Here is a 27,161-nt window from a genome sequence, read left to right on the forward strand (position 1 = left end):
TGAGAGAAGGAGGTGTCAGTAATTGGGGATCCAATTCAATTAATCTAGTGACCAAATTGACCAATTGTCATGTTATGAGGTAATGGTCACTTTGGTGATAAAAGTAGAGGTTCTGAACGCCTTCCTTGTTGGCCAAGTACTGAAGACTCCTGAGGCCGAGTTCCAAGGAAATTACTGTCAAAGAAGGAGCCAGACTTCCGAGGTTGAATTCCACAAGAATTACTGTCAAAGGAGTCAGAGAGGGTTACGCTTCTACAGACTGATCCCCCACATGAAGTTGGAAAAGTCAATGCCTTAAAGTTCAGTAAACCTTTTTCTTTTCATAAACTTATTTTTGTATTTACTATCCAGAAAATTCTGCCTTTGTCTTAATTGATTTAAATGCTGTCCAAACTAAAGTGAATTTATTAAATGGTAAGTTGGGGGTGGCTGAAATTAATTATGTTCTCGATAACAAGATCAGTATCTTCAATTAAAAACCTTGCATTTCTATAGCACCTTTCACAACCATAGGGCACCCCAAAGTGCTTCACAGCCAATTAAGTACTTTGAAGTGTCATCACTTTTTGTAATGTAGGAATCGTGGCAATCAATTTACACACAGCAAGATCCCACACACAGCAATGTGATAATGAGCAGGTGATCTGTTTTTAGTGATGTTGATTGAGGGATAAATATTGACCAGGACACTGGGGTAACTCCCCTGCTCTTCTTCAAAATAGTGGCCGTGGGATCTCTAACATCCATCTGATAGGGATAGACAGGGCCTCAGTTGAACATCTTATTTGAAAGAAGGCTGTTCTGACAGTGCAGCACTCCCTCAGTGCTGCGAGGAGGAATGTTGGATGTAATTTTTGTCCTCCAGTCCCTGAACTGGGACTTGAATCTACAGCCTTCTGACTCAGAGGTGAGAAAACTGCCCACTTAGCCACGGCTGATACTATAGACAATACAAAGTTAGAAAGTTAAAGCTACCCTTTAGAGCCCCCATCCTTTGCCTCCAGTGCCTAAATATAATAATAAAAACCCCAGTATAAATAACATGGATTTGACTGACAAATGTTGAGGTGTTGGTTTCGAGTCACAAGGTTTGACTTCCCATTTGAGCCTCGGGCACCTTTCTGTCTCTCTGTTGCTCATGTCAATGACAGACAGCGATGGAGCTGAGGGCTGAATTTAACTGAGAATAACGCTCCAGTTGGCAAACTTCCATGAATGTCACACAATTTATGTAAAGGGCTAAATCCAGATTTAGAGAAGACAGATTTTTAATGGGTTGAAGGGTAATGGAGAACTGGCAGTACGGTGGAATTAAAGCCAGGATGAGCACAGCCATGATAGAATGGCAGAGCAAACTGGTTGGGCCAAATGGCCTAATTCTGCTCCTATATCTTATCACTTATGAAAGGGGGAGACATTGATTTGCTCCCAGATGTTGCCCAGAGGAGGAAGTTTTCGTCTGACACTCATTGTCGAACCTCCACATTATGACATCACAAAGGAGCTCGTCCTCTAAACCAGCCAATAGGAATAAATCCGTTCCGCAGTGGCGTCACTGCATTTGAGCGCACAAGCCCGGCGCGCGGCCACCACCCAGGGTGCCGATCCCCCCCCCCCCCCCCCCCCGGCGGTTCCCTCTTCCCCCAGCACATCGTCGAGACGGTTTCCAGGCAACCAGCTGACAGCTCCGGCCAGAGCGAGAAGCCCCTCCCCCAACCCAGGACTGCGCATGTCTCGGGGAGAGGGAAATCTGCGCATGTGCAGGGTGAGCTCAATCCCGCTGACTTTACCGCTGACTTGTGCCCAATGGGAAGATAGGAGGACCGGAAGGACTCTGTTTCTCCGCCAATCAGAGCTCCCCCATTGTCTCAATGCGGAAGCTGGACATGGAGGTTTCTGCCGGGGAAAGCTGTTGTTCCTCCAACCCTGAATGAGCTTGAGCTGCACACAGACTCCTGTCTCCAACATCTGTGAGTAAAACACTTTCTTTTCTCCCTCTTTCCATTTCTTTTCTCATTCTCACCTTCAATTGGTCACTTGCAGCAACTGAAGAAAAAAAAGTGAATCCAGGGAGGGTGCAGACTCTGCAAAGCTTGGCCCAGGTCTCTCTCTCTCTCTCTCTTAAAGACATTGACATCCTTTGCTCCCTCAGCTTGACACATTTATTTGTCTGGCTAAAAGGATGGTCTCTTTCCTAATGTTCACAATTAAAGGGCTGATTTCCCCAGGAGATGGCTGACATTTAAGGGGACAGTAAGCAGGGCAAATCCAACTCAGCCAATTACTTCTCTGTGGGTCTACTGTCTATCATCAGCAAAGTGATGGAAGGAGTCATCAAAGGCCCTATTAAGTGGCACTTGTTCTGCAATAACCTGCTCCCGGACGCTCAGTTTGGGTTCCGCCAGGGTCACTCAGCTCCTGACCTCATTACAGCCTTGGTTCAAACTTGGACGAAAGAGCTGAATGCTAGAAGTGAGGCGAGAGTGACTCCCCTTGACATCAAGGCAGCATTTGACTGAGTATGGCATCAAGGAGCCCTAGCTAAACTGGAGTCAATGGGAATCGGGATAACTCTCCACTGGTTGGAGTCATACCTGGCACTAAGGAAGATGGTTGTGGTGATTGGAGGTCAATCATCTCAGCTCCAGGACTTCACTGCAGGAGTTGCTCAGGACAGTTTTCTCGGCCCAACCATCTTCAGCTGCTTCATCAATGATCTCCCTTCCATCATAAGGTGAAAAGTGATGATGTTTGTCGATGACTGCACAGTGATGTTTGTCGATGACTGCACAATGGTCAGCACCATTCTCAACTCCTCAGATAATGAAGCAGTCCATGTCCAAATTCAGTAAGACCTGGACAATATCCAAGCTTGGCCTAATAAGTGGCAAGGTACATTCGTGCTACACAAGTGCCAGGCAATGACCATCTCCTACAAGAGAGGATCTAACCACCACCCCTTGGCATTGAGTGGCATTTTCATTGCTGAATCCCCCACAACCAACATCCTGGGGGTTACCATTGATCAAAAACTGAACTGGACTAGTCGTATTAATACTGTAGCTCCCAGGGCAGGTCAAAGGCTGGGAATCCTACGGCGAGTAACACCACCTGATGCCCAAAGCTTGTCTACCAGCACAAGTCAGGAGTGTAATGGAATACGCTCCACTTTGCTGGATGAGTGCAGCTCCAACAACACTCCAGAAGCTCAACACTATCCAGGACAAAGCCGCCTGATTGATTGCGTCGCCTTCCACAAACATTCAAACCGTCCACCACCGACAAACAGTAGCAGCTGTGTATGCCATCTACAAGATATACTGCAGTAACTCATAAAGGTTCCTCAGACAGCACCTTGCAAACCCACAACCACTACCATCTAGAAGGACAAGAGCAGCAGATTCCTGGGAACCCCACCACCTGGAGGTTCGTTTCCAAGTTAGACACCACCCTGACTTGGAAATATATTGCCGTTCCTTCACTGTCCCTGGGACAACATCCTGGAATTCCCTCCCTAACAGCACAGGGATGTAGGGCAGCATGGTGGAGCAGTGGTTAGCGCTGCTGCCTCACGGCGCCGAGGTTCCAGGTTCGATCCCGACTCTGGGTCACTGTCCGTGTGTAGTTTGCACACTCTCAAAGAACAAGAACAAAGAAAAGTACAGCACAGGAATAGGCCCTTCGGCCCTCCAAGCCTGTGCCGACCATGCTGCCCGACTAAACTAGAATCTTCTACTTCCTGGGTCCGTATCCCTCTATTCCCATCCTATTCATATATTTGTCAAGATGCCCCTTAAATGTCACTATCGTCCCTGCTTCCACCACCTCCTCCGGCAGCGAGTCCCAGGCACCCACTACCCTCTGTGTAAAAAAGCTTGCCTCGTACATCTACTCTAAACCTTGCCCCTCACACCTTAAACCTATGCCCCCTAGTAATTGACCCTCTACCCTGGGGAAAAGCCTCTGACTATCCACTCTGTCTATGCCCCTCATAATTTTGTAGACCTCTATCAGGTCGCCCCGCAACCTCCGTCGTTCCAGTGAGAACAAACCGAGTTTATTCAACCGCTCCTCATAGCTAATGCCCTCCATACCAGTCAACATTCTGGTAAATCTCTTCTGCACCCTCTCTAAAGCCTCCACGTCCTTCTGGTAGTGTGGCGACCAGAATTGAACACTATACTCCAAGTGTGGCCTAACTAAGGTTCTATACAGCTGCAACATGACTTGCCAATCCTTATACTCAATGCCCCGGCCAATGAAGGCAAGTATGCCTTATGCCTTCTTGACTAACTTCTCCACCTGTGTTACCCCTTTCAGTGACCTGTGGACCTGTACACCTAGATCTCTCTGACTTTCAATACTCTTGAGGGTTCTACCATTCACTGTATATTCCCTACCTGCATTAGACCTTCCAAAATGCATTACCTCACATTTGTCCGGATTAAACTCCATCTGCCATCTCTCCGCCCAAGTCTCCAAACAATCTAAATCCTACTGTATCCTCTGACAGTCCTCATCGCTATCCGCAATTTCACCAACCTTTGTGTCGTCTGCAAACGTACTAATCAGACCAGTTACATTTTCCTCAAAATCATTTACATATACTACAAACAGCAAAGGTCCCAGCACTGATCCCTGATGAACACCACTAGTCACAGCCCTCCAATTAGAAAAGCATCCTTCCATTGTTACTCTCTGCCTTCTATGACCTAGCCAGTTCTGTATCCACCTTGCCAGCTCACCCCTGATCCCGTGTGACTTCACCTTTTGTACTAGTCTACCATGAGGGACCTTGTCAAAGGCCTTACTGAAGTCCATATAGACAACATCCACTGCCCTACCTGCATCAATCATCTTTGTGACCTCTTCGAAAAACTCTATCAAGTTAGTGAGACACGACCTCCCTTTCATAAAACCATGCTGCCTCTCACTAATACGTCCATTTGCTTCCAAACGGGAGTAGATCCTGTCTCGAAGAATTCTCTCCAGTAATTTCCCTACCACTGACATGAGGCTCACTGGCCTGTAGTTCCCTGGATTATCCTTGCTACCCTTCTTAAACAAAGGAACAACATTGGCTATTCTCCAGTCCTCCGGGACATCACCTGAAGACAGTGAGGATCCAAAGATTTCTGTCAAGGCCTCAGCAATTTCCTCTCTAACCTCCTTCAGTATTCTGCGGTTGATCCCATCAGGCCCTGGGGACTTATCTACCTTAATATTTCTCAAGATGCCCAACACCTCGTCTTTTTGGATCTCAATGTGACCCAGGCTATCTACACACCCTTCTCCAGACTCAACATCCACCAATTCCTTCTCTTTGGTGAATACTGATGCAAAGTATTCATTTAGTACCTCGCCCATTTCCTCTGGCTCCACACATAGATTCCCTTGCCTATCCTTCAGTGGGCCAACCCTTTCCATGGCTACCCTCTTGCTTTTTATGTACGTGTAAAAAGCCTTGGGATTTTCCTTAACCCTATTTGCCAATGACTTTTCGTGACCCCTTCTAGCCCACCTGACTCCTTGCTTAAGTTCCATCCTACTTTCCTTATATTCCACACAGGCTTTGTCTGTTCCCAGCCTTTTAGCCCTGACAAATGCCTCCTTTTTCTTTTTGCCGAGGCCTACAATATCTCTCGTCAACCAAGGTTCCCGAAAATTGCTGTATTTATCCTTCTTCCTCACAGGAACATGCCGGTCCTGAATTCCTTTCAACTGACACTTGAAAGCCTCCCACATGTCAGATGTTGATTTACCCTCAAACATCCGCCCCCAATCTAGGTTCTTCAGTTCCCGCTTAATATTGTTATAATTAGTCTTCCCCCAATTTAGCACATTCACCCTAGGACCACTCTTATCCTTGTCCACCAGCACTTTAAAACTTACTGAATTGTGGTCACTGTTCCCAAAATGCTCCGCTACTGAAACGTCTACCACCTGGCCGGGCTCATTCCCCAATACCAGGTCCAGTACAGCCCCTTCCCTAGTTGGACTGTCTACATATTCTTTTAAGAAGCCCTCCTGGATGCTCCTTACAAACTCTGCCCCGTCTAAGCCCCTGGAACTAAGTGAGTCCCAGTCAATTTTGGGGAAGTTGAAGTCTCCCATCACAACAACCCTGTTGTTTTTACTCTTTTCCAAAATCTGTCTACCTCTCTGCTCCTCTATCTCCCACTGGCTGTTGGGAGGCCTGTAGTAAACCCCCAACATTGTGACTGTACCCTTTTTATTCCTGATCTCTACCCATATAGCCTCACTGCCCTCTGAGATGTCCTCCCGTAGTACAGCTGTGATATTCTCCCTCACCAGTAGCGCAACTCCTTTTACATCCCCCTCTATCCCGCCTGAAACATCTAAATCCTGGAATGCTTAGCTGCCAATCCTGCCCTTCCCTCAACCAGGTCTCTGTAATGGCAACAACATCATAGTTCCAAGTATTAATCCAAGTCTAAGTTCATCTGCCTTACCCGTAATACTTCTTGCATTAAAACATATGCACTTCAGGCCACCACTGTGTTCAGCAACTTCTCCCTGTCTGCTCTGCCTCAGAGCCATACTGGCCCTATTCCCTAGTTCTCCCTCAATGCTCTCACCTTCTGACCTATTGCTCCCGTGCCCACCCCCCTGCCATACTAGTTTAAACCCTCCCGTGCGACACTGGCAAACCTTGTGGCCAGGATATTTATGCCTCTCCAGTTTAGATGCAACCCGTCCTTCTTATACAGGTCACACCGACCCCGGATGAACTCCCAGTGGTCCAGATAACGGAAACCATCCCTCCTACACCAGCTGTTTAGCCACGTGTTTAGCTGCTCTATCTTCCTATTTCTAGCTTCACTGACACGTGGCACAGGGAGTAATCCCGAGATTACAACCCGAGAGGTCCTGTCTTTTAACTTTTGCCCAGCTCCCTGAACTCCTGCTGCAGGACCTCATGCCCCTTCCTGCCTATGTCGTTAGTACCAATATGTACAACGACCTCTGCCTGTTTGCCTTCCCCCTTCAGGATGCCCGCTACCCGTTCGGAGACATCCTGGACCCTGGCACCAGGGAGGCAACATACCATCCTGGAGTCTCTTTCATGTCCACAGAAGCACCTATCTGTGCCCCTGACTATAGAGTCCCCTATGAGTATTGCTCTTCTGCGCTTTGACACTCCCTTCTGAGCATCAGAGCCAGCCGTGGTGCCACTGCTCTGGCTGCTGCTGTTTTCCCCTGATCGGCTATCCCCCCCCGACAGTATCCAAAGGGGTATACCTGTTCGAGAGGGGGACAACCACAGGGGATTCCTGCACTGACTGCCTACCCTTTCTGGTGGTCACCCATTTATCTGCCTGCACCTTGAGTGTGACCACATTTATATAACTGCTATCTATGACGCTTTCCGCCACCTGTATGCTCCTAAGTGCATCCAACTGATGCTCCAACCGAACCATGCGGCCTGTGAGAGCTCCAGTTGGGTGCATTTTCTGCAGATGAAGCCATCCGGGATGCTAGAAGCCTCCCGGACCTGCCACATTCACAGTCAGAGCACTGCACCCCTCTAATTGACATTGCGTCAATTAATTAGTAAAGTAAATTTAAAAGTTTTAAAGAAAAAAGTTATTGTTAACTATATGTTTCCTAGCACTAGATTTCTACTATAAATGTGAAAGCTAAATACAGTACTCTCCGATCTCTGGCTTAGATACCCCTCTAAATTATAATTAAGTAATTATGTTTAATTAGTTTATCAATGCTTAATTTTTTAAATTCCGTGTAGATTCCCAACCAGCCAATCAGGTCACAGCTTTTCTGTGATGTCACTTCAGTTTCCCCCCCCCCCACACACAATTTGAAAAGGTAATAAAAGTTAAAATGAATAAAAATCACTTACTGACCTTCCCAGGGTCTCAGATGCTCTCTGGTTCTCTCCCTGCAGATTTACATTTACTGGCCAGAAGAAAGAGAGAGAACAAAACAATAGGGAACAAGCACCTTCTCCCACTATGCACCGAATTACCTCACTGCACCAAATTACCAAGTTCCAAATTCCCACTCTGGATATGTCTCACTCCGGCTGTGTCTCCTTCACTTGCGCAAATCCGTGTTTGCGTGGGTTTCGCCCCCACAACCCAAAGATGTGCAGGGTAGGTGGATTGGCCACACTAAATTGCCCCTTATTTGGAAAAAAAATGAATTGGGTACTTTAAATTTATAAAAAACAATTTATAAAAAAAAAAAAACCCAGCACCGGGGATGTACCTACACCTCTAGGGGTGCAGCAGTTCAAGAAGGCAGCTCACCACTACTTCGGAAGGGCAACTGCGGATGGGCAATAAATGCTGGCCTGACCAGCATTGTCCACATCCCGTAAATTAATTTTTAAAAATTTAATGTCGGACAGAGATATGTCTCGTGTTGTTATATGGTATGTATTGTAGATATTATTGATGGTTCTGTAATAACATCCATGTATTGTTATTTCTAGTTTTGTAATATAGTACTGTACCTACATTATATATTTCCAGTCATACAGTCATTACAGCACTGACAGAATCCATTTGGGAACTCAAGTCAATGCTTACTCTCTGTACAGCAATCCAGTCAGTCCCATTCCCCCTCGATATCCCTGTTCCCCTGCAAGTTTATTTTCTTCAAGTGACCATCCTATTTTATTTTAAATTATGAATCATCTCAATAACTTCCACAACCCTTGTGGGCAGTGAGTTCCCTGTCATGACCACTCCATGACTAAATAAAATTCTTCCTCAGAATTTCCCCATCTCTAATCAGTAAATGTACTTATATGGAGATTCTCTACTCTTATATAAATCAAAAGAGTGGCTAAGGTAAATATTGGTCCTTTCGATGCTGAGAAGCGAGATTTAATAATGGGAGATGAGGAAATGGCTGAGGAACTGAACAGGTTTTTTGGTTCGGTCTTCACAGTGGAACACACAAATAACATGCCAGTGACTGATGGAAATGAGGCTATGACAGGTGAGGACCTTGAGAGGATTTTTATCACCAAGGAGGTAGTGATGGGAAAGCTAATGGGGCTAAAGGTAGACCAGTCTCCTGGCCCTGATGGAATGCATCCCAGAGTGCTAAAAGAGATGGCTAGGGAAATTGCAAATGCACTAGTGATAATTTACCAAAATTCACAAGACTCTGGGGTGGTCCTGGCGGATTGGAAATTCGCAAACGTGACACCACTGTTTAAAAAAGGAGGTAGGCAGAAAGCGGGTAATTATAGGCCAGTGAGCTTAACTTCGGTAGTAGGGAAGATGCTGGAATCTATCATCAAGGAAGAAATAGCGAGGCATCTGGATGGAAATTGTCCCATTGGGCAGACGCAGCATGGGTTCATAAAGGGCAGGTCGTGCCTAACTAATTTAGTGGAATTTTTTGAGGACTTTACCAGTGCGGTAGATAACGGGGAGCCAATGGATGTGGTATATCTGGATTTCCAGAAAGCCTTTGACAAGGTGCCACACAAAAGGTTGCTGCATAAGATAAAGATGCATGGCATTAAGGGGAAAGTAGTAGCATGGATAGAGGATTGGTTAATTAATAGAAAGCAAAGAGTGGGGATTAATGGGTGTTTCTCTGGTTGGAAATCAGTAACTAGTGGTGTCCCTCAGGGATCAGTGTTGGGCCCACAACTGTTCACAATTTACATAGATAATTTGGAGTTGGGGACCAAGGGCAATGTGTCCAAGTTTGCAGACGACACTAAGATAAGTGGTAAAGCAAAAAGTGCAGAGGATACTGGAAGTATGCAGAGTGATTTGGATAGGCTAAATTAATGGGCTAGGGTCTGGCAGATGGAATACAATGTTGACAAATGTGAGGTTATCCATTTTGGTAGGAATAAAAGCAAAAGGGATTATTATTTAAATGATAAAATATTAAAACATGCTGCTATGCAGAGAGACCTGGGTGTGCTAGTGCATGAGTCGCAAAAAGTTGGTTTACAGGTGCAACAGGTGATTAAGAAGGCAAATGGAATTTTGTCCTTCATTGCTAGAGGGATGGAGTTTAAGACTAGGGAGGGTATGCTGCAATTGTATAAGGTGTTAGTGAGACCACACCTGGAGTATTGTGTTGAGACTTGGTCTCCTTACTTGAGAAAGAACGTACTGGCACTGGAGGGGGTGCAGAGGAGATTCACTAGGTTAATCCCAAAGCTGAAGGGGTTGGATTACGAGGAGAGGTTGAGTAGACTGGGACTGTACTCGTTGGAATTTAGAAGGATGAGGGGGGAATCTTATAGAAACATATAAAATTATGAAGGGAATAGATAGGATAGATGCGGGCAGGTTGTTTCCACTGGCGGGTGAAAGCAGAACTAGGGGGCATACCCTCAAAATAAGGGGAAGTAGATTTAGGACTGAGTTTAGGGGGAACTTCTTCACCCAAAGGGTTGTTAATCTATGGAATTCCTTGCCCAGTGAAGCAGTAGAGGCTCCTTCATTAAATGTTTTTAAGATAAAGATAGATAGTTTTTTGAAGAATAAAGGGATTAAGGGTTATGGTGTTCGGGCCGGAAAGTGAAGCTGAGTCCACAAAAGATCAGTCATGATCTCATTGAATGGTGGAGCAGGCTCGAGGGGCCAGATGGCCTACAACTGCTTCTAGTTCTTATGTTCTTGTACAGATTTTAGTGAGTTTAGATTTGTTGATCAGCACCTTCAGGAAAATTGGGAGAGAAAGTAAGTGTCTGTATATTACACACGTTTTCCATCCAGTAATATCGACATATATCTATGTGGCAGCCTGCATGAATATTTTCAGGTCTCTGTGTCCAGGACAGGAAGCAGTGAGCGTGAATCTGTCAATCAGCCTGAATCAGCACCTTCAGGAGAATTGGGAGGGTGAATATTAGATACAGCAGAGTGAGAATGGAGGGAGAGTGTGTGGGATTGAAATTTGGAGCATTTCATTGAAAGAGAGAGGAAAGAATGTTCGATAGAAACTAGAATTGTCTGTTCTGAGTTTCTATCCTGTACTGACAATGATTACTATTGTCAAATTTGTTTGCAGGCAGTTCGAACGAGAGGAGTTTGGGCCGATATCTCAAACTAAATATCACGTCAAGAACTGACTGAGTCACTCAATTCTTGGGATCATCGGCCTTAGAATCTAGAAGGAGAAATGTTTGTCTATTCTGTCTGCTTCACGAGATTTTAAACAACAGTGTGTCTGGAAAAGCACTGAGACACACATACACACCCGTGTGAGACTGTTACAGAGCACTGACTGTGCAAAGAGCTTTAACCAGTGACACAGCCTGAAAAAATACTTCACCATTCACAGCAGGGAGAGACTGTACAGGTGTTCTGTGTGTGGACGAGGCTTCAACTGATCGTCCAACGTGGTGAGACGCAAGATCACCCGGACCATGGAGAAACCATGGAAATGTGAGGATTGTGGGAAGGGATTCACAGCCCCACACGAGCTGGCAAGGCATCAACACAGTCACACTGGAGAGAGGCCGTTCACCTGCTCTCACTGTGAAAAGGGATTCACTGACTTTTACAGCCTACGGAGACACGAACGAGTTCACACTGGGGAGAGACCGTTCACCTGCTCTGACTGTGGGAAGGGATTCACTCAGTTATCCAACCTGCAGACACACCAGCGAGTTCACACTGGAGAGAGGCCTTTCACCTGCTCTCAGTGTGAAAAGGGATTCATTGACATTGGCAGACTGCGGAGACACGAACGAGTTCACACTGGAGAGAGACCTTTCACCTGCTCTCAGTGTGAAAAGGGATTCACTAACATTGGCAGACTGCGGAGACACGAAAGAGTTCACACCGGGGAGAGGCCATTCATCTGCACTGTGTGTGATATGGGATTCACTCGGTTACAGCACCTGCAGACACACCAGCGAGTTCACACCGGGGAGAGGCCGTACATCTGCACTGTGTGTGATAAGGGATTCACTCAATTATCCAGCCTGCAGAGACACCAGCGAGTTCACACGGGGGAGAGGCCGTACATCTGCTCTGTGTGTGATAAGGGATTCACTCAATTATCCGGCCTGCGTAGCCACAATGTCACTCACACCAAGAGCAGGCCCTTTAAATGCTCTGACTGCAGGAGGGGTTTCAAAAGCTCTTGGCTACTGATGTCCCACCAGCGCATTCACACCGAGGAGAGACCGTTCAGCTGCTCTCTCTGCACAAAGAGGTTTCAAACATCATCCACATTGCGGAGACACCAGCGAGTTCACACTGGAAAGAAGCCATTCACCTGCTCTCACTGTGGGGAGGGATTCACTCTGTCGTCCAACATGCTGAGACACCAAAGGGTTCACAAGTGATGTCGGGTTAGATTCTGCTGTTATTCCTGCTGTTAATCACATCCAGGACTGAACCTGGAGTGGGTGAAAGTGTTTGTCTCCTCGCCAACTCCTGGTGCTCGGACGTGGTGACCCTGGCGAACTACTGCTCCCCGGACCTGGAATACCCGACTGTGAAGTGCCGTCCATACTACCTTCCACGGAGCTCACTTCTGCTATCATCACGGCGGTCTACATCCCACCCCAGGCGGAAGTGAAGATGCCGCTTGATGAATTGTAACCGCTATAAATAACAATGAAGCAGAATACCCGGAGGCCCTGTTCATCGTGGCCGGAGACTTCAACCAGGCCAACCTCGAGTGTACTGCCAAAATTCTACCAACACATCTCCTGTCCCAACATCCTTGACCACTGCTACACAAACATCAAGGGCGCCTGATGATCCGTCCCCTGACTGCAATCGGACCACAAGACGGTGCTCCTTCTCCCGGCATACAAGCAGAAACTTTAAAAAAAAAAATTTATTAAGAATTTATAAACAACATTTTCAACCATACAAACAAACCCCCCCCTGTAACAAAAAGAAAAGAAAGCTCGCATAGCAAGACATAAACATGGCAAGTCAATATGATACAGAACCTTGTACATTGGATTCCTCCCGTACATATCAGTTTTCCGGATCCTTTATGTATTTTCTTGCTCAGATACCCCCCAGAAAAAAAAACCTTCCCCCCTCTTCCCCCCCCCCCCCCCCCCGCAAGAAAGATATCCCCCCCCCCGGGTTGCTGCTGCTGACCGAACTCCATCTAACGCTCCGCGAGATAGTCTAGGAACGGTTGCCACCGCCTGAAGAACCCCTGTGCAGACCCTCTCAAGGCAAACTTTATCCTCTCCAACTTGATAAACCCTGCCTTGTAATTTATCCAGGCTTCCACACTGGGGGCTTCGCATCTTTCCACACTAACAAGATCCTCCGCTGGGCTACCAGGGACGCAAAGGCCAGAATGCCGGCCTCTTTCGCCTCCTGCACTCCCGGCTCATCCGCTACTCCAAATAATGCTAGCCCCCAAATTGGCTCGACCTGGACTTTCACCACCTTGGATATAGTTCTCGCAACTCCCCTCCAGAACCCATCCAGTGCCGGGCACGACCAAAACATATGGACATGATTCGCCGGGCTTCCTGAGCACCCCCCACAATTGTCCTCCACCCCAAAGAACCTACTCAGCCTCGCCCCCATCATGTGCGCTCTGTGAACAACCTTAAATTGTATTAGGCTAAGCCTGGCACACGAGGAAGAGGAATTAACCCTACTTAGGGCTTCAGCCCACAGACGCTCCTCAATCTCCTCCCCCAGCTCCTCTTCCCATTTACCCTTCAGCTCCTCTACCAAAGCCTCCCCCTCTTCTTTCATCTCCTGGTATATCGCCGACACCTTGCCTTCTCTGACCCATACGCCCAAAATCACCCTGTCTTGAATCCCCTGTGCCGGGAGCAGCGGGAATTCCCTCACCTGCCGCCTCACAAACGCCCTCACTTGCATGCACCTGAAAGCGTTTCCCGGGGGTAGTCCAAACTTCTCCGGCGCCCATAAGCTCGCAAACGTCCCATCGATGAACAGGTCCCCCATTCTTCTAATCTCTGCCTGATGCCAGCTCTGAAACCCCCCCGTCCATCCTTCTTGGGACAAACCGATGGTTATCTCTGATCGGGGACCACACCGAGGCTCCCATCGCACCCCTGTACCATCTCCACTGCCCCCTGATCTTTAGCGTTGCCGCCACCACCGGACTCGTGGTGTACCTTGTCGGCGAGAGCGGCAGCGGTGCCGTCACCATCGCCCCCAGGCTCGTTCCTTTGCAGGACGCCATCTCCAGCCTCTTCCATGCCGCCCCCTCTCCCTCCATCACCCACTTACGGATCATTGCCACGTTGGCTGCCCAGTAGTAGCCACCCAGATTCGGCCACGCCAGCCCTACTCTATCTCTACTACGCTCCAGGAACCCCCTCCTTACCCTCGGGGTCTTACTCGTCCCCACAAAACCAATAATGCTCCTGCCTACCCTCTTAAAAAAGGCCTTGGTGATCACAATTGGAAGGCATTGGAATACAAAACGAAACCTCGGGAGGACCACCATTTTAATCGACTGTACCCTGCCCTCTAGCGAGAGTGGCAACATGTCCCACCGTTTAAAGTCCTCCTCCATCTGCTCCACCAGCCGCGTCAAATTAAGTTTGTGCAGGGTCCCCCAGCTCCTAGCTACCTGGATCCCCAAGTATCGAAAGCTCCTTTCCGCCCTCCTCAACGGTAGGTCGTCTATCCCTCTTCCCTGATCCCCCGAATGCACCACAAAGAGCTCACTCTTCCCTACATTGAGCTTGTAGACCGAGAAGTCCCCAAACTCCCTTAGGATCTGCATGACCTCCACCATCCCCTCCACTGGGTACGCCACATACAGCAACAGGTCGTCTGCGTACAGCGACACTCGATGCTCCTCTCCCCCTCGAACCACCCCCCTCCATTTCATGGACTCCCTTAATACCACGGCCAAAGGTTCAATTGCTAATGCAAACAACAGGGGGGACATGGGGCACCCCTGCCTCGTCCCTCGATACAGCCGAAAATACTCCGACCTCCACCGATTCGTAACCACACTCGCCACCAGGGCTCTGCATAGGAGCTTAACCCAACTGATAAACCCCGCCCCAAACCTCCGCAGCACTTCCCAGAGATACTCCCACTCTACTCGGTCAAAGGCCTTCTCCGCGTCCATAGCTGCCACTATCTCCGCCTCTCCCTCCACCGATGGCATCATTATCACATTTAGGAGCCTCCGCACATTGGTATTTAACTGCCTGCCCTTTACAAATCCCGTCTGGTCCTCGTGAATCACCCCCGGGACACAGTCCTCAATCCTCGTAGCCAACATTTTTGCTAGCAACTTAGCACCTCCATTGAGGAGCGAGATCGGCCTATACGACCCGCATTGCAGTGGGTCCTTATCCCGCTTCAGGATCAAAGAGATCGTCGCCTCCGACATTGTCGGGGGCAGGGTCCCCCCTCCCTTGCCTCATTGAAGGTCCTTACCAGCAACGGGGCTAACAGGTCTACATACTTCCTATAGAACTCCACCGGGAACCCATCCGGTCCCGGGGCCTTCCCTGCCTGAATGTTCCCCAGTCCTTTAACCAGCTCCTCCATCCCAATTGGCGCCCCCAAACCAGCCACCTGCTCCTCCACCCTCGGGAACCCCAGCTGGTCCAAGAATCGTCGCATCCCCTCTTTTCCCCCTGGGGGCTGGGACCTATACAGGTCCTCTTAGAAGGCCTTGAATGCCTCATTCACTTTCACCGCACTCCGCACCGTAGTTCCCTTTCCATCCTTGACTCCACCTATTTCCCTCGCTGCCATCTTACGGAGCTGATGTGCCAGCATCCGGTTCGCCTTCTCCCCATACTCATACATCGCCCCCTGTGCTTTCCTCCACTGTGCCTCTGCCTTCCCTGTGGTCAACAGGTCGAACTCCGTCTGGAGATTTCGTCTCTCCCTGAGTAGTCCCTCATCAGGGGCCTCTGCATATCTCCTGTCCACTCTTAAGATCTCCCCCACTAACCTCTCCCTTTCCCTGCCCTCTCTCTTCTCCCTATGAGCCCTGATGGAGATTACCTCTCCCCTGACCACCGCCTTCAGCGCCTCCCGTACTACTCCCACCTGCACCTCCCCGTTGTCGTTGGCCTCCAGATACCTTTTGATGCACTTCCGCACACTTCCTCGTCTGCCAGCAGTCCCACATCCAACCGCCACAGCGGGCGTTGGTCCCTCTCCTCCCCCAGCTCCAGTTCCACCCAGTGCGGGGCGTGGTCTGAAATGGCTATGGTCGAACACTCCATTCCCTCCACTTTCGGGATCAATGCCCTGCCCAGAACAAAAAAATCTATCCGGGAGTAGGCCTTGTGTACATGGGAGAAAAAAGAAAATTCTCTGGCCAAAGGCCTGGCAAATCTCCACGGATCTACTCCCCCCATCTGATCCATAAACCCCCTGAGCACCTTGGCTGCAGCCGGCCTCTTTCCGGTCCGAGATCTGGAGCGATCCAGTGCTGGGTCCAACACCGTGTTGAAATCCCCACCCATTATCAAGCTTCCTACCTCCAAGTCCGGAATACGGCCCAACATCCGTTTCATGAATCCAGCATCGTCCCAATCCGGGGCGTATACATTTACCAATACCACCCCCGTCCCCTGCAACCTACCGCTCACCATCACATATCGGCCTCCATTGTCCGCTACTATGTTCTTGACCTCAAACAACACCTCCTTCCCCACCAGTATTGCCACCTCTCTATTCTTCGCATCCAGCCCTGAATGGAACACCTGTCCTACCCATCCCTTCCTTAACCTGACCTGATCTGCCACCTTCAGATGTGTCTCCTGAAGCATGACCACGTCTGCCTTCAGTCCCTTTAAGTGCGTGAACACTCGGGCCCTCTTAACCGGCCCACTGCCTCCTGCTGACCCCGGCTTCCCCCGCCTTCCCGTTGACCCCCCCCGTGTGCAAATCCGTCCTCCTCCTTACGCTCCTCCATCCCCCCCCCTCCCTAACGCGGGAAAAAGCCATCGCTTTCCTGAGCCAGCCCCGCCCCCTGTGGCGCAGCTCCTGTTGCGGCCTTATCCAAATTCCCCCATCCCCGAGTCTCACCTCCCTCCAGCACCGACACCCACATTCCTCATTGTCCCCCCATCAAGAACTCTTCCCCCATCCCTATCCATCGTCCCACCCGTGAAACATTCTTTACCCATATTTACAACCCTGTATAGTCAACATCTCCCCCACATCCACAGTCCCTCAGTTCGAGTCCAATTTTTCCGTTTGGATAAAGGTCCAAGCCTCTTCTGGCGTTTCAAAATAGTGGTGTCGGTCCTGATAAGTGACCCACAGTCGCCCTAGCTGCAGCATTCCGAATCTCACCCTTTTTTTATGCAGCACCACCTTGGCCCGGTTGAAGCCAGCTGTCCTCTTTGCCACCTCCGCGCTCCAGTCCTGGTATACTCGGATCACCGCGTTCTCCCATCTGCTGCTCCGCTCCTTCTTGGCCCATCTCAGGACACTCTCTCTGTCTGCGAAGCGATGGAACCTCGCCACTATCGCCCTTGGCGGCTCGCCAGCCTTGTGTCTCCTCGCCAGGACCCAGTGAGCCCCTTCTAGCTCCAGGGGGCTCGGAAAAGCCTCTGCACCCACCAGCGAATGGAGCATCGTGCTCACATACGCCCCGGCATCAGCCCCCTCCACTCCTTCGGGGAGACACAGAATCTGGAGATTCTTCCTCCTCGACCTGTTCTCCAGGACCTCGAGTCTCTCGGCCCACCTCTTGTGCAGCGCCTCGTGCGCCTCCATCTTCACCGCCAGGCCCAAGATCTCGTCCTCGTTCTCGTTAGTTTTGTCCTTCACCTCTCTGAGCTCTACGGCCTGGGCCTTCTGGGTCTCCTTCAGTCCCTTGATCGCCAACAGCATTGGCGCCAGCGCCTCCTTTTTAAGCTCCTCCATGCAGCGCCTGAGAAACTCCTGCTGGTCCGGCCCCCATGCTGCTCGATCTCCGACCTCCGCCATCTTGATTTTACCCCCTCGTTTCTGCCGCTGCTCCAGAGCTTGTTTTTTGGTCGTTCACTGCTAATCCCCTCCATACGCCGGAAGGGGGACCTTACTTCACCTTCCCACATGGGATTTAGTCCAAAAAAAATTCCGTTGGGGCTCCTCCGGAGAGCCCAAAAGTCCGTTATAGCGGGAGCTGCCGAAATGTGCGGCTTAGCTCCGCATCACCGCAATTGGAAGTCCTACAAGCAGAAACTTAGCAGGAGAATCCGGTTAAGAAGGTTGATGCAACAGAAGGTCGATGCAACGCGACTGCTTGGAGTCAGTGGACTGGTCCATATTCAATAACAAGGGCAGCACGGTAGCACAAGTGGATAGCACTATGACTTCACAGCACTAGGGTCCCAGGTTCGATTCCCTGCTGGGTCGCTGTCTGTGCGGAGTCTGCACGTTCTCCCTGTTTCTGCGTGGGTTTCCTTCGGGTGCTCCGGTTTCCTCCCACAGTCCAAAGACTTGCAGGTTAGGTGGATTGGCCATGATAAATTGCCTTTGTGACCAAAAAAGGTTAGGAGGGGTTATTGGGTTACAGGGATAGGGTGAGGGCTTAAGTGGGTCAGTGTAGACCCGATGGGCCGAATGGCCTCCTTCTGCACTGTATGTTCTATGTTAACTCTGCAGCCAATCTAGACGAGTATGCCAGCACCGTCACAGACTTCATCAGTAAATGTGTAGAAGATTGCGTGCAAAAGAAGGTAGTCTGTACGTTACCCAACCAGAATCCATGGTTTAATTGGGAGATTCGCTCCCGACTGAAGGTGTTCAAGGCAGGCAACCCTGACCTATACAAGAAATCTATATATGACCTCCGCAAAGCCAACAGGGACTCCCAAGTGACGATACCAAACTAATCTAGAGCCGCAGACTAACGACAGGGACTCTCATTGGTTGTGCCAGGTCATGCACCCAGATCCTGCGCTGACCCACTGGCAGGTGTGTTTGCGGACATCCTCAATCTCTCCCTCCTCCGTTCCAAAGTTCCCTTTGGCTTCAAGAAGACCACCATCATACCGGTGCCAAAGAAGAAGAGGCAACGTGCCTCAATGGCTACCATCCGGTGGCCTTGACATCGATCATTATGAATTGCTTCGAGATGTTGGACACATCAACTCCATACACGCAGCATTCCTTGATCCACTGCAATTCACATACCGCCACAACCGGTCCACAGTAGATGCCATCTCCCTGGCCCTATACTCGCCCCCGAAGCATCTCGACAACAAGGACTCCTACGTCAGACTCCTATTCATTGACTACAGCTCTGCCTTCAACACCATAATCCCAACCAAGCTCATATAAAAACTCCAAAACTTCGGACTAGGCTCCTCCCTCTGCAACTGGATCCTCGACTTTCTGACCCACAGACCACAATCAGTAAAGATAAACAACAACACCACCTCCGTGATAGTTCTCAATTCAGGAGCACCGCAAGGCTACACTGCCTATACACACACACACGACTGCATGGCAAAATTTGGCTCCAAATCCATCCACATGTTTGCTGATGACACGACTGTAGTGGTTTGGATCACGAACATCTCCACGATAGTCCTCTATACCGGGGCCCCACAAGGCTGCGTACGTAGCCCCCTACTACACTCGTTATACACACACGACTGTGTGGCAAAATCTGCTCCCGCTCCATCTACAAGTTTGCTGATGACATGACGTAATGGGTCGGATATCAAACAATGATGAGTCAGAATCCAGGGGGGAGATAGAGAACCTAGTGGCGTGGTGTAATGACAACAATCTCTCCCTCAATGTCAGCAAAACTAAGAAGCTGGTCATTGACTTCAGGAAGTGAAGTATCATACACACCCCTGTCTGCATTAATGGGACTGAGGTGGAGATGGTTAGCAGCTTCAAATTCCGAGGTGTGCACATCACCAGCATTCTGTCCTGGTCCACCCACATCGACGCTACGACCAAGAAACATATACTTAGGAAACTAAGGAAATTCAGCATGTCCACATTGATTGCCACATGGGTGGCATGGTTAGCACAGTGGTTAGCATTGTTGCTTCACAGCGCCAGCGTCCCAGGTTTGATTCCCGCTTGGGTCATTGTCTGTGCAGAGTATGCATGTTCTCCCCGTGTCTGCGAGGGTTTCCTCCGGGTGCTCCGGTTTCCTCCCACAAGCCCCGAAAGACATGCTTGTCAGGTGAATTGGACATTCTGAATTCTCCCTCCCAAACAGGCGCCAGAGTGTGGCGACTAGGGTATTTTCACAGTAACTTCATTGCAGCGTTAACGTAAGCCTACTTGTGACAAGTATGAAGATTATCATTGACTTTTACCAATTATTACAGGTGCACCAATTTTTACAGGAACACCATAGAAAACATCTTATCTGGCTGCATCACAGCTTGTGTTATGGGCCAGAGTTTAGAAAACTCCAAAGTATATCATGGAGTTCACCTGACCTACAATTGTTTATTGATTTTGGTTCCGATGAGCACAAGGGCTGCCTTTCAGGTGTTATTCAACAGAGGCCTTAAGCACTTTTAATCAAAACAAGCTTTATTCTATGAATTTAGTTCACATTTTTATAAACACACACAGTCAGCATTTTTATCAATTACAAACATAAATACCCCACACAGCTGCAGTAATCTATGTATAACCCTTAATAAATTCCCCCCTTTAACTGTTCCAATTTAATAACAAGATCCCATAAACCAGTACCTCCTGTTCAAAGCTGTGGCCCAGCACACAGCACTCAAGACCTGGTTTGGATGCTCTTGTTTCCTTTCCAAAACAACAGGTTTGAATTCCTTCCAGAAAGCAATTATTTATTTTCAAGTTATCAAGCAGACTAGAAACAGCTTTTAAAATGAAGATAGAGAGACAGGCCAAAATACTCCTCTTTCTGAGTACAGCAGCCAAAAATGTGAAAACGAAAGCAAAATACTCAGAGCCACAAAACAGCCCCAAACCAAAGTGAAAGTAAAACCAACTCCCAGAGCCACAGCCCAGCTCCACCCACACAATGACATCTCTGAAGCCATGTGATAAGACAAAAACATTTCTTAAAGGGGCACTCCCATGACAGTTGGTATGGCAACTGCTCAGCCCAAGATTAAGAAACTACAGAGAGTTGTGAACACAGCCCAGTCCCTCACACGAACCCGCCTCCCATCCATTGACTCTGTCTACACCTCCCGCTGCTTTGGGAAAGCGGGAAGCAAAATCAAAGACCGCTCCCACCATGGTTCTTCCCTTTTCCAATCTCTTCGATTGGGCAGGAGATACAAAAGTCTGAGAACTCGCAATAACAGATTCTAAACAGCTTCTTCCCCGCTGTTACCATACTCCTGACTGACCCTCTTATGGACTGAACTGATCTCGCCACACATCTTCTCTACTGAGTAGCACTACACTCCGTATGCTTCACCCGATGTCTATGTGTTTATATTGTGTATTTATCATATGTCCTATGTTTTTTCATGTATAAAATGATCTGTCTGTATTGTACGCAGAACAATACGTTTCACTGTACCTTGGTGCACGTGAATACATTTAATCAAATCAAACTTTGTTCATTCTGACACTTGGTGAAGTGGGAGGGTCGGAGGGTTTCTTTCTGCTGGACTGGCCGGTCTCACAACTTTGCTTCTAGTGGGCTGATGCTCTTTGAGCCTGGGGGAGAGCACGTTTCCACTGAAATGATCCACAAAGGCTGAAGTACATTTATTTTATCCTGGATAGTAAATAGTGTTATTCCCCCACTACAGGTGGAGCTAAAAGAAACCAGATGCGTTTTTACAACTATTGACAATGCTTTCATGGTCATTGATGACTTTTAATTCCAGATTTTTAATTAATTTAAATTTCACCATCTGCCGAACCTGGATCCCTATTGCATTACCCTGGGACTCTGGATTACTGGTCTGGCTATTGTTTTCCGAGATGTGTTTTGTGAGAGATGAAGTCACTATAGCCGATAATTCTGAGCTGTTTTTGAGTTGTTTCCTTTGCGTCCTGTACTTCCCCACTAACCTGCAGACAAAACAGCCTGGCCAGCTGCAACTGTACTGTGTATAAATGTGTGTTATTGGAAGAGATTGAGGAGGGGCTGTGGGCAGATGCCCTAAGTAGGGTAAATTCCTTGTCCTCGTGTGCCAGGCTTAGCCTGATCCAATTCAAGGTTCTACACAGGGCGCATACGACAGGAGCAAGGCTGAGTAGATTTTTTGGAGTGGAGGATAGGTGCGCGGGAAACCCGGCGAACCACACCCACATGTTTTGGTCATGTCCGGTATTGCATGGGTTCTGGGGTGTGTGGCAAGAGTGATCTCAAAGGTGGTGGGGGTCCGGGTCGAACCAAGCTGGGGGTTAGCTATATTTGGAGTTGCAGAAGAGCCGGGAGTGCAGGAGGCGAGAGAGGCCGATGTTTTGGCCTTTGCGTCCCTAGTAGCCCGGCAAAGGATTCTACTTATGTGGAAAGAAGCTAAACCCCCGGGCGTGGAGGCCTGGATAAACGACATGGCAGGGTTTATAAAATTGGAGCGAATAAAATACGCACTAAGAGGTTCGGCTCAAGGGTTCACCAGGCGGTGGCAACCGTTCCTTGACTATCTCGCAGAGCGATAAGGGAAAACAGGAAAGACAGCAGCAGCAACCCAGGGGGGAGGGGAGGGGGTGTATTTGGTCTTTGGGGTTTTTTGTTTTTTGTTCTTTCTTTCCATTGTTTATATTTATTTTTTCAGTATTATTATTTCTTTTTTCTTGTTCTTTTTCTGCACTTGTTGTTAGTTTAATATATTGTTTAAATAACGGTCAATGTACATTTTGTTATAAAGTTGTAAAAATGGAAAATTCTTTTTGATCGAAAAACTTTAATAAAATATATTTCAAAAAAATAAAATAAATGTGTGTTATTGTAACTACTCCTAGAGATGCTTCGGTTCGCTGAAGCATTCCCCTGCATGCTTGTAATAAAGATTCCCAAACTTTAACCAACTCTGGACTCCGAGTGGCATTTGTCCCACAAGAACCTGGTGTCAGGAACAGGATCCACTGACGGTTCTGATTAAAGGAAAGTCCCCGTGGACAGCAGATACCGGGGTGAGTATTGTTTGTTTTATACCACTCGTGTTTAGTTCAGTCAGACTGACCACTGGGGCCTCCTTAGAACCTCAGGGAGCTGTTTCTGGTCTGTCTCTATGACGTCCACTCGATGTAATTTCAATAACTGGAACATTTCAGACAGGAATTGTCGGTTTTACACCAAGGGTATGTTTGGGGGTGATGCTGAAGTCCCTGTAACCGAGAGGGTTTTGTAGCTGCTGACAAATGAGGGGATAAAGCCGTACGGGAGGCTGAACAGAAAGAGTTAGGCAGTTGGATAGAGTTTGGCGTGTGTTCAGAGGTCCCAGATAGGGGTCAGCCAGCATCATCACATCAATGGATCTGCACAGAAAAGGTCCAACCGATTGCAACTTATAAGGCCCAAGGCAAGGTTAGTGGAGCAGGGATTTGAAGAAGCTTTGGGAGATAGAGGTCAGAGTGGACTAGCCCACAGTGGGAAAGGTCATTCTGAAATTTCTTTGGTCCTTTTCATGACATTTTCTTGGGAATGTAAGTCAAGAATCAGAAAAGCTGCCTTTGTGCTGGTGGATCAATTCCAGGGGGCAGAGTTTCTCCAACTTCCTGAGAAGATGCCAGGTGTAGAAGGAAGACTTTGGAAGTTAAATAAGTTTGTCTATGTTTTCAGCGATGTTTCAGAGTGTATAGTACTTCTCAGATCAGTTTTGTTCAAGTCGGGTTGTCTCTACCTGAAGGCAGAAGCTGCCGTGCTTTATTGGTACCATGGCAGGAAACTCTCGGGCATCTTTATGATGCATGTTGATGACTGTCTATGTGGTGGTACTAGTGAGTTCCAAACCAATGTTACTGACAGGATCAGAACAACACTTAAGGTTGGAATCAGGCTCCTGGGACCTTTAAATAAATTGGATTGGAAATCGGGCAGTGTGGGTCTGACGTGACTTTACATCAACAATCTCAGGGAGACAGTATGAACCCTGTCACAGTCAATGGGGCCGGGGCCTCACAGAAAGATGAAGATGTTTCCAAAGCTGGGACTGAGCTGCTGCAAAGTTGAATTGACGAATTGGATTGGCTGGGCACACAGACAAGGCCGGATTTAGGTTTTGATGTCTTCGAGCTGAGTTCTGTAATGAAACGTTCAAAGGTCGAGGACATTTAATGAGCGAACAAAATATTTTAAAAATACAAGATGGAGAAATGTGTGCTGGAATTTAAATCTTTGGGTGAGCTGAAGAATATAAAATGGTTGTTTTTAGTGATGCCTCCCACTGGCAGGAGCCTGTTTCAGTGTCTGTACACTGAGTGATGTTTAAGAATCTCTTTCAGCAGAAGGACAGACAAACATTTCTCCTTCTAGATTCAAAGGCTGATGATATTCAGCTCCCATGAATCGAGTGACTCTATCAGATCCTGACGTGATGTTTGGTGTGAAATTTCTGTCTGTAACTCCTCCCCTTCTAATATCCTGTAAACGTTTACAAAAGCCATCACTGTTAGTGCAGGATACCCAAACGGAATGCAAAACTCTGTCCTATTGCAGCATGGGCAGCACTGTAGCACAATGGTTAGCACTGTTGCTTCACAGCTCCAGGGTCCCAGGTACGATTCCCAGCTTGGGTCACTGTCTCTGTGGAGTCTGCACTTTTTCCCTGTGTCTGCATGGGTTTCCTCCGAGTGCTCCAGTTTCCTCCCACAATTCCCGAAAGATGTGCTATTAGGTACTTTGGACATTCTGAATTCTCCCTCCGTGTACCCGAACAGGCGCCGGAGTGTGGCGACAAGGGGCTTTTCACAGTAACTTCATTGCAGTGTTAATGTAAACCTACTTGTGACAAAGATTATTATTATTGTAAGATCTGGGTTTGCCTCCAATCTCAATTGTAACACTCAAATCAATTACACATCAGAATGTGTTGTGAAAGTTACCTGAAAGGAACTTGCAGCTCCTGACTAGTTATAGACCATTCCAGGTACAAGAATGTTGTCACAGAATTTATTCAGTTAATTGTAATAAGTACAAAATCACAATAATTAACAAAGGCCATTCACTCTGGATCATCAGCTTTCAACTTCCGGGTGTCTGTGGCAACGTCTTGTGTTCTGTTGACTGAAGTCTGTCCTCTTACTTCATGTTGTGTTGTGCACCGAACTCCAGAGAATTGTAGCTCATTCACCCTTGCCAGCGACTACCTCTACGCATTGTCGGTAGTATTCTGTTGTTCTGATTGGCCCAAGAAGCCCATGATCAGTTCCTGATTGGTTAAATGGGACATGATCAATGACTGATTGGACTCTGAAGGATATTGGTCACCTTGCTGATGATTAATGTTTGTCAGGCTCATCCTAACTGATACCATAGAACCATTGAAACCCTACAGTGCAAAAAGAGGCCGTTCAGCCCATCAGGTCTGCACCAACCCTCTGAAAGAGCACCCTACCTAGGCTCGCTACCCTGCACATCTTTGGACTGTGGGAGCGAAACGCACGCAAAGATGGGGAGAATGCGCAAACTCCACTTGGACAGTGACCCAGAGCCGGGATCGAACCTGGGACCTTGGTGCCGTGAGGCAGCAGTGCTAACCACTGCACCACCGTGCTGCCCTCTGCGTCCATTTTCAATCCATTTTCAGGGGTTCAATAATCTAATAGGGATTTCAAGAGAAACCTCTTTACCCAGTGAGTGGTGAGAATGTTGAACTCACTACCACAGCGAGTGGTTGAGGTGAACAGCATGAATGCATTGAAGGGGAAGCTAGATACAGACATGAGGGGCAAAGGAATAGAAGGATATGCTGATGGGGGAGATGAAGAGGGCTGGGTGGAGGCTCATCTGGAGCATAAATACTGACTGAGACCAATTGAGCCGACTGGCCTGGCCCTGTGCTGTAGACTCAATGGAACCGAGACAAATGTATTTATTTTGGATCTACCTGTAGTAGTATGATAAAACCTTTTTCTTGAGATGGAGGCATTACTGGCTGGGTCAGCATTTGTTGCCCATTCATAATTGCCCTTGAACTGAGTGGCTTGCAGTGGGGGACAGTTAAGAGTCAATCGTATTTGTGTGGGTCTGGAGTCACATGTGGGCCAGACCAGGTAAGGATGGCAGATTTCCTTCACTAAATTACATTGGTGAACCAGATGGGTTTTTACAACAATCGACAATGATTTCATGGTCATCATTAGATTTTTATTTAATTCAAATTTCACCATCTGCCCTGGTGGGATTCTTCCCCCATACTATCCAGGATAAAATAAATGTAAAGTTGTGAGACTGGCCAGAATGTACCTGTTGTATAGAACCTTGGTCAGGCCGCAGCTGGAAGACTGTGTGCAGTTTTACTGCCCTTGTCGCCAGAGGGAAAGTGCAACAAAGGTTCACCAGACTTGTTCCGGGGATAGCAGGACTGCCCTTTGAGGAGAGATTGGGGAAACTTGGCCTGAATTCTCTAGAGCAATGTTTTTTAAACTTTTTATCCGGGGACCCATTTTTACCAACTGGCCAACCTTCGGGACCCACGCCGGCCGACCTTCGCGACTCATCATTTTCTTACCTTGTTTGCTGCTGAAAAAATGGAGGAATCACAATCGCACCCAAAGCACGTGGTGGCGACATACGGGAGCTGTGACCTGCTCTCTGCCTCCCTCAGGCAGGAAGATTACATAGAATATTTTTAAAAATCTTCTGCGTCTCCTATTGCGCAAATTCGCGGCCTTCAGCCGCAGCAGCCGGCTTTTACATTCAATTTTTATTTATTTTTTGTAAATTGTAACAATGTTGTTGCACGGCACGTTTAATCAAAGAGACCAAAGCCCATGTCACCGTCAGACTCTTCAGATTCTTCCTGTTTCTTCTCTTCCTTTTTCTCTTCAGCAGCAACATGGGCAGCGGTGGGAACAACTGATGCAGCAGCTGGGGCACGGCTACCAGCACCAACGTTGCAACTATTGACATCAATATTAGCCAATACCTTGGCAAACAGACTAGGCCAGAATGGCTCAATGGTCACACCAGCTGTTTTAATCAGGACATTGAGTTTGTCTTCGGTGACGGTGACCTCGTCGTCATGCAGGATGAGCGCGCTGTAGATACAGGCAATTTCCGAGGTGGAAGCCATGGTGCTGGACCTCTGCGGGTGGGTCCGATGGTGCTCGTCACCG

The 27,161-nt window shown here is 48.1% G+C and overlaps 1 protein-coding gene across 1 annotated transcript; it reads left to right on the plus strand.

Annotated features, from left to right (window-relative positions):
* Positions 1 to 1,881: 1,881 nt before the first annotated feature.
* Positions 1,882 to 13,021, plus strand: LOC140420359 (uncharacterized). Its single transcript, XM_072504372.1, has 2 exons — positions 1,882 to 1,970; positions 11,035 to 13,021. Exon 2 carries the CDS (start codon positions 11,393 to 11,395, stop codon positions 12,317 to 12,319), a length of 927 nt encoding a protein of 308 aa, XP_072360473.1. The 5' UTR covers positions 1,882 to 1,970; positions 11,035 to 11,392; the 3' UTR covers positions 12,320 to 13,021.
* The last annotated feature ends 14,140 nt before the right edge of the window (positions 13,022 to 27,161 follow it).

Source organism: Scyliorhinus torazame, chromosome 5 (assembly GCF_047496885.1).
Source record: "Scyliorhinus torazame isolate Kashiwa2021f chromosome 5, sScyTor2.1, whole genome shotgun sequence".
Taxonomy (NCBI): Eukaryota; Metazoa; Chordata; class Chondrichthyes; order Carcharhiniformes; family Scyliorhinidae; genus Scyliorhinus; species Scyliorhinus torazame.